This window comes from Apostichopus japonicus, chromosome 5 (genome assembly GCF_037975245.1).
Source record: "Apostichopus japonicus isolate 1M-3 chromosome 5, ASM3797524v1, whole genome shotgun sequence".
Classification (NCBI taxonomy): Eukaryota; Metazoa; Echinodermata; class Holothuroidea; order Aspidochirotida; family Stichopodidae; genus Apostichopus; species Apostichopus japonicus.
The window spans coordinates 18,775,672-18,791,646 of NC_092565.1; the positions used below are offsets into that span (position 1 = coordinate 18,775,672).

General features: G+C 37.2%; 2 protein-coding genes across 4 annotated transcripts in view; one reads left to right on the top strand and one right to left on the bottom strand.

Moving 5' to 3' along the window:
- LOC139967923 (uncharacterized) lies at nt 1-11,466 on the top strand. Of its 2 annotated transcripts, none has more exons than XM_071972144.1 (6): nt 1-114; nt 4,309-4,538; nt 6,098-6,386; nt 6,641-6,672; nt 7,968-8,057; nt 8,966-11,466. In XM_071972144.1, exons 2-6 carry the CDS (start codon nt 4,315-4,317, stop codon nt 9,225-9,227), a joined length of 897 nt encoding a protein of 298 aa, XP_071828245.1. In that variant the 5' UTR covers nt 1-114; nt 4,309-4,314; the 3' UTR covers nt 9,228-11,466. The 2 variants fall into 2 exon arrangements, with proteins under 2 accessions (XP_071828245.1, XP_071828244.1); XM_071972143.1 differs by lacking the exon at nt 1-114 and adding an exon at nt 134-358.
- LOC139967922 (erythroid differentiation-related factor 1-like) overlaps nt 10,987-15,975 on the bottom strand; it is a 22,243-nt gene continuing 17,254 nt past the window's right edge. For both annotated transcript variants that reach the window (XM_071972141.1, XM_071972142.1), the window contains exons 19-22: nt 15,212-15,364; nt 14,375-14,522; nt 13,243-13,534; nt 10,987-12,767 (exon numbers count right to left, since the gene is read on the bottom strand). In XM_071972141.1, coding sequence (XP_071828242.1) covers nt 12,605-12,767; nt 13,243-13,534; nt 14,375-14,522; nt 15,212-15,364 — 756 coding nt within the window. In that variant the 3' untranslated portion in view covers nt 10,987-12,604. The remainder of the gene's footprint in view (nt 12,768-13,242; nt 13,535-14,374; nt 14,523-15,211; nt 15,365-15,975) is intronic.

Consider the following 15,975-nt stretch of genomic DNA (forward strand, 5'->3'; position numbering starts at 1 on the left):
GCATTGGAGGTGTTTAACCCGGTCGTACGTGACCCTTTCTTCTTTTTATAAGAACGTGGGCAAAGCTCAATTAAACAGCAGCTATAGTATTCACTATTACAACTATCACATAAGGTTAGTTTGGGCTACCGTAGTCCCGGAGGACCATGTATTGCAAACAGTAAACTTGTCCATTCTCTCTGATCGTCTGCATATATTGCGGGAACATTTGACATACTCATGGGCGTTGTTTAATTGGCCAATTTGTTTACATTGAAGACTATAGAAATGGTGCGATTTGGAAACGATAGAACAATCTTGTAAAAAAAAAAAATATTCGATTTTTGCATTTAGCTTTTTGCCGACTTGTGAGCAGACGGTGAGTTATTTTACATACAACTGAAAGGTATTTAACTTTCATTAAGGCCTATAGCCTAGGTCTGAGATACCGGTGATTGGATTATGAATTAAAAAAAAAGACTTTTTAACTTAGGTCATAATTAGTAAGTAGCTTACTTTGATATTTTTAGAAGTAGGCACAGACTGCACAAAGAATGAATTATCTTACTTTATGTGGTTGTAAACTTGCACAAGTGATAGCTAGACAGGCTGTTACTAGCTGATAAAATTATGAGATAACATTAGCCCATTATTCAAAAGATTAAATTTATTAAAACTAAATGATATTATAAGAGTCCAGCTTGCAACATTTGCATATAAAGCGTGGAATGGATTGCTACCCGAGGCTTTTAAAGATTTTATTTATAGTAGTAGACTAATCCACAACCATCAAACACGCCATTGTAATAACGCACATGTTTTATCCCATCGAAGTAGGCCTACTATGGGTTCTTTAAGCCCTCGTATTCGTGCTATAAAAACTTGGAATATTCTCCAGGATAATGTTAAGAATAAGCCTTCTTACTCTTTATTCAAAAGGAATCTCCAAACTGAAATTATTTCTCACTATTGATGGATTTATTCTTGTGTGTGTTTGTGATTAAATCATTATAAAGATTGTTAGGATTTTTTATTAAGACTATTAATTTCAATTAGTGTCAATTCGATTATTCATCATTGTAGATGCTAATATTAACTTTTCTTTTTCTATTCTTAAGTTTTTCTCTCTTTTTTCTTTTTGGGGAGTCTCCTACTTTGTTAAGCCTTGCAGGCTTTATAGGAGACTTCCGTCACATTGAAATATGTGATGAAACAAATAAATATACGAATACAAATACAAATAAAGTTAACCGGTAGCCTAGGCCTGGTTGGAGATACAGTAAGCCTAACATTTACACTTTGACCAAAGTGAAGTAACTATCGCACGAATATTCTTTTTTTTCTGTTAGTAAACAACATCAAAATACTGCAGGATGGCAAGCTATTGTTCCAATTAGCATGGGGTGAGGTGTCCGAGTGGAATTAAACACTCCTCACATATACCAACCATTGACAATTATTGATGAATGATATAATTAAATGTTTCAGAAAAGAAAATACTCTGGTGGCTGTAAATGCCTCATGGAAGGTAGCAGCCTCTAACACTAAAACAGCAGCCACTAGAGAACAAGGACAGTAAGACATGACACACAGTACTACCACTGCGGTCATGTGTGTTTGTTATAACTGACACTGCGGTCGTGTGTGTTTGTTATAACTGACACTGCGGTCGTGTGTGTTTGTTATAACTGACACTGCGGTCGTGTGTGTTTGTTATAATTGACACTGCGGTCGTGTGTGTTTGTTATAACTGACACTACGGTCGAGTGTGTTTGTTATAACTGACACTACGGTCGAGTGTGTTTGTTATAACTGACACTACGGTCGAGTGTGTTTGTTATAACTGACACTACGGTCGAGTGTGTTTGTTATAACTGACACTACGGTCGAGTGTGTTTGTTATAACTGACACTACGGTCGAGTGTGTTTGTTATAACTGACACTACGGTCGAGTGTGTTTGTTATAACTGACACTACGGTCGAGTGTGTTTGTTATAACTGACACTACGGTCATGTGTGTTTGTTATAACTGACACTGCGGTCGTGTGTGTTTGTTATAACTGACACTGCGGTCGTGTGTGTTTGTTATAACTGACGCTACGGTCGAGTGTGTTTGTTATAACTGACGCTACGGTCGAGTGTGTTGTTCAATTAGTGCATAAATACTGTGTAGTGATCGCAAAATCTTTTTTTCTTCCAAAATCGAATAATTTAATTGAGTTATCGACCTTATTGAGATGTCCGGTTAAATTAGAAATGTTCCTCTTTCACGTGGTATATCTCAACTATCGGTAACAAAACCGATCTCTTGACCAAAAGTGGCCTTAAATTTTTCACCCCAATATGGACATCTCTAAACACGCTCTATAACATAATGTGTAATGATATAAAAATTGATTTAATCTGAGTTATCTGAAACTACCAGTTATAATAAACAGATAAAACAACTGCATAGGCTCCAAAACATAGCAGCAAGGATTGTTACACTGACAAGAACATCTAGTCATATTACCCCAGTACTGCATGATCTTCATTGGCTGCCAGTATCTCAGCAGATTAGTTTCAAAGTCCTTCTTCTTGTGTTCAAGTGCCCGAACAACATGGCACCTCCATACCTGCAAGATCTCATCAGCCCTTTTCAGCCAACAAGAGCCCTACGTTCTGCTGGTCAGAGTCGTCCAGAGGTGCCAATTACCAAGACAAACAGCTATGGGAACAAAGCATTTTGCGTGGCTGGGCCACGCCTCTGGAATGAGCTGCCAGCTGAACTTAGAACTGCTTCTAGTCTAACAACATTTAAGTCAAAGCTGCAAAATCTACATTTTTAGACAGCATTACTGCAATATATATATACTGTGTATTCAACTATATTCATGTGCATCAAACTCAAACATGCATGCTTTTATTTTTCATACTCATTTATATTGTATTTTATTCTGCAGTTTTACTACATATTTTGTGTCATATATTTTTTTATTTTCCGTTACATAGTGTTTTAGAGCACTTTTGTGGATTTTACACTTTATAAAATAAATTATTATTATTATTTATCACCTTATTGAGATGTACGGTTAGCACCACATTAAAAGTAGAAAGGTTCCTCTTCCACGTGATATATCTCTACTATCGATAAAAAGAACGATTTCTTGACCAAAAGTGGCCTTAAAGTTTTAACCTCGATACGGACATCTCTATAAACGCGCTGTATATATGTAATGTGTAATCTTTGTTTCCGATAGTAGACGTATAGCACATGAAAGAAGAATCTTACTTCTTTAATGTTGTGCTTACTGGACCTCTTAACTAGGTTGATAACTCAAATTAATCTATTTTGAAATAAAAAATACGTTTAGATCATAACACATTACTGCGCTTTTCAAGCGAACTCTCCCATTTGCATCCCCTTCCTGTTAGACCAGGAATTTGCTCTTGTGTGGTTCTTACCAGTCATTTGCGTGCAATATTAAGGAACATTTCTTAGCTTTATCACATGTGTAATTTGTCATTTTTAATTTTTATATTTCTTATGGTTTATTTGTGAATATTATATATTTATTTTAGTTCTAAGTCTCTTATTGTAAGGGTGTACAGGCCTTCGGGCTACAGGAATTTGGTTTCCTTTTGTACATCATGATCCGCTTTGTGTTTTCGTACTTTGTTGTTTGTATACTGCTTTTTGATTGAATCGAATATATAATGAAAAAAAAAACGGTTTGTAGCCATCGATTTTCAATAAATCAAAGTGTTACTGACTGTTTATTCATACCACGTGTAAGAGGAATAACTTACCTTTGTCATGGTACCTCTCTTGACTGTTGCATATTCTCATAAATTAATTGTTGAGACATTTGGGGGGGGGGGGGTGGGGAAACAAATTGGTATGAAAATTGCGGCAATTTACCCCTTTCTCCACAAGTTTTGGTTGGATCACAAGTTTAATTTGACTATGGATGCAGAAATCGCCCATGACCATTAAATTCCAGAATTATATCACATAAAAGAGCAAAATCTCTTCTCGCTTATGGTGCTAATTTTTGGCCTTTGACAGTATGCATACGTAAATTATTATCGCTTTAAAACAGGTAAGAAAAAGTAACAGTCTTGTTATTGTCCGCTAATTTAGGCTGCCCTTAGTGGCTGCTGGGGATCCACTTTTCCGCCACAGCGTACCCAGCGCTCGTCACAATGTACAAACATCTATGGCCAACGGCGCGTAACATTGATGTTTACACTATTGGCTGCTGTTAGTGGCTGCTCTTAATTGCTAGCATATATTTAGGAGTATTACTGTGTTGATCTTTCAGGATTTTCAATCTTTTTCTCTTACAGATCATCATGGAGTTCTTAAGTGTGAAAATTACTTTCTTCTTCTGGATGCACCTTACCTTGCTCATAGTGATGGCTGCTGGGTTCTGCCAATGGTTACTCTTGTACATCTATGCCATCTTCTTGCCAATACTAATCATACTTCGTGCTTGGTTTTATTTTAAATTAAAATGGCAGCTGTTCCTCGTTGACTTATGTTACTGCATAAATCTTGTCTTGTACATATACATATGGTGAGCTAGAATTTCATGAAATCTTTTTGCATAATTAAGCTAGATACTCTTATGGTTCTTTTTCTTCAATTGCCAGGACCCCTTGCTTTTGGTTAGTTGTTCAGGCGCATAGCCAAGAATTTGCCAAGCGAGGGGCGAAACTGTAGATTCGGCATTGCAAACTATCTAAGTGTAGCGCCACCATGTTGGCGCGAAGCGCACAAGAAAATTTTGGCTGAAAATGCCTCCCAGATTGCTGGAAATGGCACTTCCCAGGCCTTGTAAGTTGCATCTTAGCATTTTCTCTTTTGAAAATACTAGCAATATCATAACAACATTAAAAAAATAATACAAAAATATGCTCAAAGGGGGGCGGCGGTTGCCCCCTTCGCCCCACCCCCCTTGGCTACGCGCCTGTAGTTGTTAGGACCTCCACTCCCACTGCCTATACCCCTCCCTTGCCCACACACATTTATTACACTCCATAGAATGGCCACTCACATCACTTTTCGAGGTGAGACCATGCCGAGAGTTTTCTCAGTTCCATATCTTGCAAACTGAATTAGCTAAAGCAAAATGTTAATATTAAATGCACTGTAAACATGGACCTTTATTAATAATGTAACCTGTTGTGTGAGACTGATGTATAACATTATAGGTATCTGCAATTACTACAACGATCGATCGCTATTCAAGCACAGTTACCACAATTTAACGAAAGTTTCTTTCCATTTTGTATGATTTGTCAATAGGTTGCAACAGATTTCTCCAATTGTGTTCTTAGTCTGAGTATATAGTAATAGTATCTATTAATAGCATAGCAACTGAAGGATGTATACCTGTATTTTTTTCGAATTTCAAGTGACGGTCGTAAAATGCTGGTTTGATAATGTGCACATAAAGTATAAGTTGATTTTTGGATAGCTAAGTTGACTAATGGATGAAGAGTAGAGTCAAGGGGGTCATAGGTTCAAATACTGCCCTAACGACGCCATCTAATCAGTTATGTCTTTGCTCTTCAAAAATTAATTTTCATGTCTTGTGTAGGCTTGCACGGTTTTGTAAATACTAGAAACTGTTTTTTTCTAGCCAAAAACATGGATCTGGCTAAAAAAACGGGTTATTGGTTTCGCTTATAATCGTAACCTATGCATTCATGCGTGTGTGTGTGTGTGTGAGTGCATTTGTGAAGCACAGCTTTTAAACATGATATCTCAAGAAGTTAAGGTTAGACAAATTTCTTATTTTGTTTGTAGTAGTACCACATTAAGTACAAGAAGCCTATTGTTTTTGGTGATTTGGGATCACCAGGGGTCAAATTGTGAAAACCTGTACAAGGTTTATTAAGAAGGGAATCATGGGCAGACCTCATATTTGGTGTTTAGAAGTACCGCTCAAAAGGAGCCTACTGTTTTTGGTGGAGGGCAAAGGTCATTAGGGGTCATCAGAGGTCAAGTCTTGAGACCTTGTAAACATGTACACTCTCACTATACATTTGGTCAAATTCATGAAGAAAACTGCTCATTTAACATCATAGAAACCACAACAATGCATTTTTGCATTCTGGTTTCATCTTGTAGGGTAGGACCAAGTGTTCCAGAATTCTTGTACGTCATCTTCGGTATATCTCACGGACCTGTCCTGACAGCAGCCATCACGTTTCGCAACTCGCTGGTGTTCCACAGCATGGACCGTATGACGTCATGTTTCATACATCTCATGCCTCCATTGCTGACCTTTGGCATTAGGTGGTACCCAGACCGGATCACCCATTGGATCGCTCCTTTCATCAGCAACCAGGACTTAAATTTGACAGAACAATCTTTCTGGATATTTGCCCTGCCATTGGCAATTCTGGTATTCCATACTGTAAGTTCAATAGCCTGAATATGATATACTTGGTTGTTTCTAATAAGCCCCCTCCTTCATGTTACAGCAACAAAATGTATGTTATCCATTGCCATAGTTGAATTTCAATGAGCTGATTTTGTAGCATATTGTGACCAAATGAATAAAATCCTCATTTCTAAGGGTGGGCAAAGGTGTAGAGTAGGGCAGATTGTCGTAAGACCAATTTCAAATGTATTGATTGATATTAAATTGGTATTATTTTCCTTTCACAGGCCGTTTATTTGAGCTTCTTGGTGATAGTGAGGTATGTTTATCTTTAATGAATGAATTATTGTAGTTTTGTAAAAGCTTTTACATAAGTTTTTTTTTCGTCAATTGTCAGCCAGCTAGTTTTCAACTCATCAAGAAAATTTTCAAATTTACAAATTGTTATAAAATTGTTACAAAAATCATTTGGCTGATTTTTTTTTCTTTTTAGATGAATGACATATATAAGTTTGTGATTTGCTGTTTAATTTGTGGTGTGTGATAAATTCAGTTGGTTGTCTCCATTTTGGTCAGATTCATTCATTATCATGAGCAATACTAGGAAGGTATAGTGAAACTATTCTAAACTATGCAAGAAGCTCAATAAAACATTTGAAATGACCTAACAAAAATGAAAATGAAAATCCTTTTATGATTAAATTCATTAAAAAGGACACTCTATCTTTTAAGCAGAAAATGACGATATGGTTTTAGCTTCAAAAATAAAATAAGTGTAATTAAAGTAAATAAAGGGATGATAAACAATGATTGTTTAATTTGTTTGGATCTTCCATTCCAGTTTAAGGCAGGACGGATGTTTTCATTTGTCATTTTGTGTGATATGTTAGTATTTCATGATCTAATCATAACTAAACAACATTGAGGTCTTTCATTTTGCTTCAACGACTAAAGTTTTTGTGACAAAATATGTATTGTATGTAATCCAATCTTTGTAGGCCCCACAAAACTTAAAGGATTGGTTCAGTTGTCATACATGTTTATGTTATATGAAAGAGGACAATTAAAGAAACACAATGATGAAAAAACTGTTCAAATATCTTTTTCGATTAAAGAGATATTCAAGTGTAAAGTTTTATCAGATTGTGTAGAAAATGCTGAAATCTGACTAGCTGTGATGTCACATCCTCACTGGTTGGTGCGTAGCGTACAGAAAATTTTTGAGTAAAGATACTCTCTGGATCGCTGGAAATGACCCTTTCCGGGCCTGGCTTATTTGCAGATAAACGAAGAATAAATAGGTGTCATCGCCAAATTACACCAACAAAATGTGACAAATGTCAATAAGTAGATGAGCGCAATAAAAAAGTCAATAATCGCGAAGAAGTAGAAAGTGGTAAAGAGCTGAAAAGGGTGCCAGCAGTCCATTTGAGTCCATCAGGGGGGGCATCCGCCCCCCCCCCCTGACTGTATGGACGCTCCGCCACTGACTGACATAGTAAGAATGTTGTTGTCTTTCTTTTCACATTTTTAGTTTAATGCTATTACATAGTGTTGTTTTTTGTTTTTTTTTAAAACGGTTTTGTGGTTGTGTTCTTTCACCTATTTCTTTAGACCCAGTGAAGAATATGTGGGTTTTTACTCGTACTTGACAGAAGGAAGCAGTGGAATTTGGCCGACAATTTTCAAAAAGTTTGCCAGAAAGTGAGTATGAAAGATTTCTTCAGATACCATGGTGAGAGATTATAAGTTCACAGGAACAGAAATGCTCTGAAATTTCAGCATGGTAAAAAAAAAAAAAATCTTATTTTTTTTTCTTCAAATAGTCCTAATGGGAGGTTGGGGTCAGGCTTGATATTAAGGGTAGTTAAGTGACATTGACTCTATTGACATGGGGCCAATTAGTGAGCCTGGGAAATATGGGATCAAGAATAATGTATTCTTATTTTCATAAGGGAAAATGAGGACTTCAAACAAGGGGGCCAGGTGACTTAGTAATTGGTCTGCATGCTCCAGCCCGCCCCCCTAAATTCCAATGACCCTGGTGGGGATAAAGACTTTCCCTTTGTCAGTAATGTCATCTTTGGTTTGTTTGTTTGCTCTCCAAATTGATAACCAGTACCTGTATAAACTGAAATTCTCTGGGCCCTTTTGTGTGTAATAGTATAATGATATACCTCACACATTTTATCTTCGTTAGTCCAGTCAATATGTAACTAGGTCGAGTTACCGTTGTGAAAGAGCTTTCACTCTCTGCTACTCTCTTATATTCTCGTGATTGTTATTTCACTCGATATTGATTTTTGGTTTTATGAAAATTCATTACTTTTTGGTTTCGATAAATTTCGTAGTATGTTGATGTATCTATCACATTTAGTACAAGAAGCTTGTTGTTGAGGTCAATGGTCATATCAGGAGAGCCTGTGTCATTGTGAATTTACTGTTTGTCACATCGCACTGCTTTTCACTGTATTACTAATATCAAGAATGTTGTACACTTGTGTACACCCTCACTGTACATTACTTCAGATTCATGCAGAAAATAGCTCATGTTTCATCATCGAAACCACTATGCGAATGTTTGCATTCTGGTTTTAATTCCATATCCATAGGTGGCGACCATTTCTGTACATCCTCTTGATACTGACCATAGGAGGGACAAGTGTTCTCCTCAACTTTCTCTGGTACAACTACTTCTATGCAAACCTCACAGTGCTGTGTTTAGTCTTCTCGCGGCTCATTTGGAATGCGTCAACGTTCTATGTAGACGTTTTCAGGAAGAAAGGAATGGATTCAGAACCGTACTCTGTACTTTGGTGCTCAACTTGGTGTGATGAACAACCAGATACAAGAAGTGCAAACAAGGTGAAATGATTGGATGTCAATATGTTCATATATGTGAAACGTGATTGACTCACAAGGTTTATGCTATAAATAATTACACTTTGGTCATGTGTTCAAGGTTTTTCTAGTACTTTAGGAGACCATTATTTAACATTGTGAGTGAAAATCAAGAATGGCCGTCTGTGAAATGTGAGGTGAACTGAAAGGTACCACTGTCATTGGTTACCTTGGATGTTAAGAGTGAATGCAGAAAACTTTCCATTTTATTGAAAATAGTGAAATACAAACCCCAAGGGTGACTGTGGGATTGGGGGAATAAGGGGGAAGGGGGTGGGAAGGGAGAACTTGTCTAGAAAAATCAAGGTAGTACAGAAAAGGAACCAAAACTGGTGCACTCTTGTTAAAATTATACCCAGTTATACCCAGTTGTAAAATGCTGCTGATCAATTCAGACAGATAAACTGTATATGGCTTTTATCTGTTCTTTAAAGGGTGAACTTGTTATTGAATACCCCCAGTTTGCTTGCTCCTGTCTGGATTTGTCTGTGGACGTCCATGTTAAACCCTGAAGTAAACAAAAAGGGGAGATTTTAAGACTAGATAATAAAATAAAATATACTGCTAAATATCACTGTCTGTAAATTATAACGAGTATTCCACGACCGATGGTCATCACCACAGGAAACAAACGAGAAAGGACCACTTAGTCACTTGAAAAGTGATAGATAGGCTTCAATATATGTCGATGTTTTTGACCCACTTTGAGCATGTCTTTGGAATCATTTTTGTCCATGACTTTCAAAACCATTGAGTCGCAGTCGTGTTCCCAATTGTGGCAATATGTTGAGAAACCTGGAATAAGGGAGTCTGTTCAATACAAAACATCTGTAAAATCTTCAAGTATGCTTTATCAGTTGGAAGAGACAGTGCAGTCGAAACAAAATTATGTTTTTGCCGTCTTGTGATATTTCAAACACGAGATAGTTAATTTCTTGAATTTCATAAATGGAGGCAATATGGTAGTGCTTTTTAATACTTTACCTTTCCTCAAACGTATAAATTTTCCTTTATTTCATCGATAGAATGTCGTCTTGCATTGTGTTTATTACCGTTTTCAACACTGTACACATTCTACAAACGTATAATTCATAATTAATAAGTGCAATCTTTTTTATATTTATGATTATTATTATATTTATTGTTACAAATTTTGCCATAGGATGATTTTACTTCCTAAGGAACTTTGTAGAGGATTCTAGAGGCCCTTTTTTAAATATGGTATTCAGGAATTGGAGAAACTGTAAACCAATTTAATATGTACAAAAGGCACCAAAGAAATCAAGCATTTTATTTTTTGGGTGCTGTTGTTTGTAAATCATATTTTATATCAAACACCTTGCAAGGAGATATATGCACATTCACCATTAAATAAGAATAACTTTCTAGTCATTTTTATTCATTTTGACTGTCATTTTTCATCATAAATGATGTTGTATATGGTGTATATGGACAAACAATATGTTAATAGAGGATTCATGAAAGTGTCTGAATCTATAATCTGGAAATAAACTACCAAGTGAAAGGATAAGCATAAATATTTATTTCAAAGGTAATACTTCTCATGACGCTTTCCTCTTGGCGAGGAAATATAATAAATCTGCAGCAGTGTTTTTTTTTTTCAACTTTTAATTTTTTTCCTTGAGAGCTGATTGTTTCTATACCGGGATAATTACAAAATCGTCAGTATTTTTTGGCTGTAATGAAAAGAAAACTGACAATAAAGAACAAATTGAGGGGATTTTAACAAGAGTTTTTATTCCAACTTGTCTCTTTTTTACAATAAACTTCTCTGACAAAAAAGGTATCAGATAATGTGAGTTTGTCAAGATATTGTTCCGTCTTGCTCTATCCAATCCTTATCAAAGATGACTGATATGTTTCCCTACCCCCTTTTTAAATGGTCACTGTATACTCCCCCCCCTCCCGCACACCCAGGCATGAAAATATGAATCTATATTACATATAGCTGATAGGTACAAGGCAAAAGAGTAAAGCTCACATTTTGGGGATTTGTACACATATCTCGAGACGCCTGGAAAACTTATCAGCAAGAGAACGACATATTCCTGCTTCTCAACTTCCACTGAAAATACAGGTTCTTGAAAGATTCCTAACCACATCAGTTTTGCTACCCAAAGCTATCATGCTCATTAAGAGTAATAATAACAGGTTATAAAAGGTTTACCTATTTTGTAAATAGACACAAATTTTAAGAAAGCAAAATTGTAGTCTCAAACATCAACTGATCACTGCCATCAAATTAAATATCATAATTTATGTTTCAGCTATCATTTACATCTCAAGGCTGCAGTAGATCTCTCTTCCTACCCTTGCTCTTGGAAGTAAATATTACTCAGTTTAGTTTACTCTGGCACTGAACATTGCAGCATTTGAAAAGCAAGGGAGGACATTTTCACTTCCTACTCTCCCATTTATTTTAAGTTCCCAGCTTTATTTGGTTACAGGCAACTCCAGAATATATCACAAAACATTTGGAAAATGTAGCTACCTGATACACTAGCAGGGGATTTATTCTGTGCCATGAAAAGAAAGCAGGCAGGATTGGTTAAAACGACAAGATTGCATAGTGATTTCAAAGTAAGCATTTGGCAAAAAATGAAAATCCTTCAAACAAAGTACAGCTCTTTTAGAGACATGATTAAATGAAATGTGTAATAACATTTGGTCATTTCTTGAGACTTGAGTAATCGCATCACTATATTTGACGGTTTTCAATGTTGTGGTATTAACCACTGGCAGTGTTCTAAGCAACTCTGAAGAGATCTTCAGGACAATCATCCTCTCCTCTGCCAGTTGTCACTTTCATCTTTCTCATCTCGCATGCTTGCAACTGACTGTGTGTGTGTGCCTGTCAAGAATACCCTGCAAGGCTCTTTCACATCTACTTATTTTACCTACATGGTCTTAGGATTAGATATGTAGCACAGAAACCATTTCCATTTTCAAGGATGTTTGGTAATCAGAGAATATTCCATCTCAAAAACAACAAAAACTGCCTGCAACATTCTAACAGTCTTCAAAACTCTAAACAGAGCTTACAGCTCCAAAAGCACCTAAAAACAGGCACGTAGCCAGGAATTTGCCAAGGGAGGGGTGAAAATGTAGGCAAACTATCAGAGCCGTAGAAACAGCAGTGCAAACTATCGAAGCGTAGCGCTACCATGATTAGCGCCATGACTAGCGTTATCATAAAAACATTAAAACAAATTTAAAAAAAATATGCTCAAGGGGGGGGCGGCTGCCCCCTTCGCCCCCCCCCTTGGCTACGCGCCTGCCTAAAAACATCATTGCACGTAAAGAAGGTCCTGACAGGATTCCACAAACTCTCAAGTCAATGGATGGCTTCTAACGATAGCCTCTATTTTATTAACTATCTCAAGAAGTGTTCTGATTCTGTCTGCGTTGACCTCGTCTGATTCTTCAACAGAGTGGGTTTTACCTAGAAAACTACCGTAAATCTTCTTGAAGGGTTCCAGCTTCTCTGCATGTCTGAAAGATTAGTCAAATATGTGAGTTTTAGGCACAAAATATTTTACAAAGCAAAGACTTCCATAGTTCCAAAATAATTTATTCAGCAATATTTAGCATGCCAAAATTAATTATAGAGGCAAAAAATTTACATTAAATAATAGAGTTCAAAACGAAAGATATTTGGAATGTTTTCTTTAAAAGCTGAAATCATAAACTCTGCATTCAGGGTTTCATTAAAATACAAACCTTTGTAATAATTTTGTAAAATAATTCTAGTTTTAGCTTAAATTGCTAAGATAATTGCACACATTTTCCTGATCATTTGTCAAACTTTAAAGGAATATCTTCTTGAATAATGTGGTCTTCACTTCAAGATGCAGAAACTTTAGTTTGGAAAATTTTCTAAACTTAATGCACGAAAAAAAGGGAGGGGGAGGGGAGAGGAGGGTGAGGGGGTACAAGGAGAGAATGGGGAAGTTTTTGTTAAGCTTACCCTTTGTTGTGACTGAGATGTTTCATAACAGCGAGCAAGTTGACTTTAATTCGAGACTCCATAAGTGGTACCAGTTTGGATAATTCTGTCTGCTCTTCTGAATCAAATGCCTCCTCCACCTTTGGACTGTCTGTTTGAGGAAGTTTCTCAGGAGACTGAGATTCCTGAACAGCGTTTTTGGTTTCGGCAGAAGAACATCTACTTTGAAGAGCTATGAGAGATTCCTTTGAAGCAATGAAAAGCTGTAATATTAAGTTGAAAGACTTGGCTCTAGCCGATTGACCCGTCTGACCTTGAGAGGAAACAAACAAGAAGAGAAAAGAATTGGAGGATATTCCCATCCTTTTCTCTGTAAGTCTGTGAAGTCTTCTTGAATTAGAATAATGGATTTAGCCCTGATGTTTATATGCAAACTTAGGGTAGGTTAGGGTACATTTTGCGATAAAGAAAATTGCAGGCCTATGGTAAGTATCAATATTAGTGTTGGAAAAATGCAGATAAATTATTATTTAGATCTCCAACATCTGTTGTAGAACTAACTTCCTTGAAAAATCCAATCTACTTTGGGTTCTTGTATTTACCCCACTTGGTCGACACTGTACTGCAAACAACACAAGCTATTTGAACACAGCACATAATTCAAACTGAAGTGCCTGATTACCTCAACATTAGAACAATATCAGAATAACTACCCCTCCTACCTTTCTTTCCACCCCTTCCCCTACCCCTCCCACCCTTCTTTCCACTCCCTCCCCTCCCACCCTTCTATCCCCTACCCCCTCCCACCCTTCTTTCCCCTACCCCTCCCTCCCACCTTTCTTTCCCCTACCCCTCCCACCCTTCTTTCCACCCCTTTCGCCACCCCCTCCCACCATTCTTTCCACCCCTTCTGCCACCCCCTCTCACCCTTCTTTCCACCCCTTCCGACACCCCCTCCCACCCTTCTTTCAACCCCTTCCCCTGCCACCCTTCTTTCCCCTACCCTTCTTTCCCCTACCCCTCCCATCCTTCTTTCCACCCCTTCCACCACCCCCTCCCACCACCCCCTCCCACCCTTCTTTCATCCCCTTCCGCCACCCCCTCCCACCCTTCTTTCAACCCCATTCCCATGATGAATACCTACAAGCCTTACCAGCTAACTGGAATTCCAGGACTGCTATCCTCTCTAGTTGTATTCTAAGTACTTCCAAATGTCTGTCCTGTTCTATGAAGTATTTGAAAGCTTTGTTATAATGTAATTCTATCAACGGATAAGTCCTTCTCTGCTTTGGAGAAACCTCCTGTTTGAAAGAGAAAGTATTAAGTTATCATGTAATTAGGTGCTTGTGCAAATGCCACAATCTATATCATGAGTAATCATATATACTGCATGTTGTAATTATTCATGACAATGTAATTATGTTATGACTTCTGTAAATATTCTTCTGCATTTGATCAAGCCATGACGAATACTGGCCATATGATGTGAGATTTGTACAACCTGAATATTGCAGATCTTGTGCACAGGCAACAATCAATATCATGAACAGGGTTGTCACAACGCCGGGCGGCGCCGGGCGGTGCTACCCAGCTCTCAAAATTTCCGCCCGGTACTCAAGGTCAATTTCAGCCTTACCGCCCGGCACAAATTAGCCTACAGTACCGCCAATAAGTAACTTGGTAAAGATTAGCGCGATTCAGTGCAAAACGCAGCTTAACTGTAATTAACCCCGCGGATCACTGTCACAAATTACCCGGCTCTAAAAATGGTCTGGTGACAACCCTGATCATGAATATTCATAAATATATGAAGTGTTTAATTTATTCATGACATTGTAATGACCTGACTTCTGTAGATATTGTGATACATTGATGCCAAGCGATGATGAATACTGGCCATATGATGTGAGATTTGTACAACCTGAATATTACAGTTCTATGAATATTCATACATATTAAGTGTTTAATTTATTCATGACATTGTAATTACCTGACTTCTGCAGATATTGTGATACATTGATGCCAAGCGATGATGAATACTGGCCATACGATACTGGTACAGAGGACGAGAGGCCATGGATCTATCCTCTGCATTACACAGCCGAAGAGCATTGCTGAAGCAATCTTGTATTTCCCTTTCCACCTGAAATATAATTTAAAAAAAACTACAATTGAACACCAAATATCTCTATGAAATATTAAATATAAGAACAGCAATAAGTCATAGCACTTATTTGATGGTTATACACCCACTGACCATGTTAAGTAGTTCGAGAGCTGAACAAACTTAGAAATCCAATTTATTACACACTTAATGATAACATGAGAGTACCAGGCTTTATCATAATAACTTGAAGATCATTTCCGTATAACTCCGTGAAGAGTTGTGAAGTGAACAAAAATCACTACCGTAATACAAGGCTGAGAATGAAGGAGCCAACATGACAATGCTGCCATGTAATTCAGCGTTTCACCAATGCTGTTTTAGTCGTTGCATATTTCGAAAATGGTAGATTTTTGTTTCTTTCTTTATTCTTTTTTTTCTTTTAAATGGTTTGATTTTTATATGAACGTGTATCATATAAGAAGGAGCATATGTCTTGTTCTACATTGATATATGAAATTAAGCATAAAGCAAAATATTTTGAAAATGTTAAATCTCTCGTAAGGGGCAGAGGACTTAAGAGAATCCACTTCTGCTGGTGGATACATTGGGAGCAAAGTTCTGAGATGAGAGTATAAATGGAAGTTCGG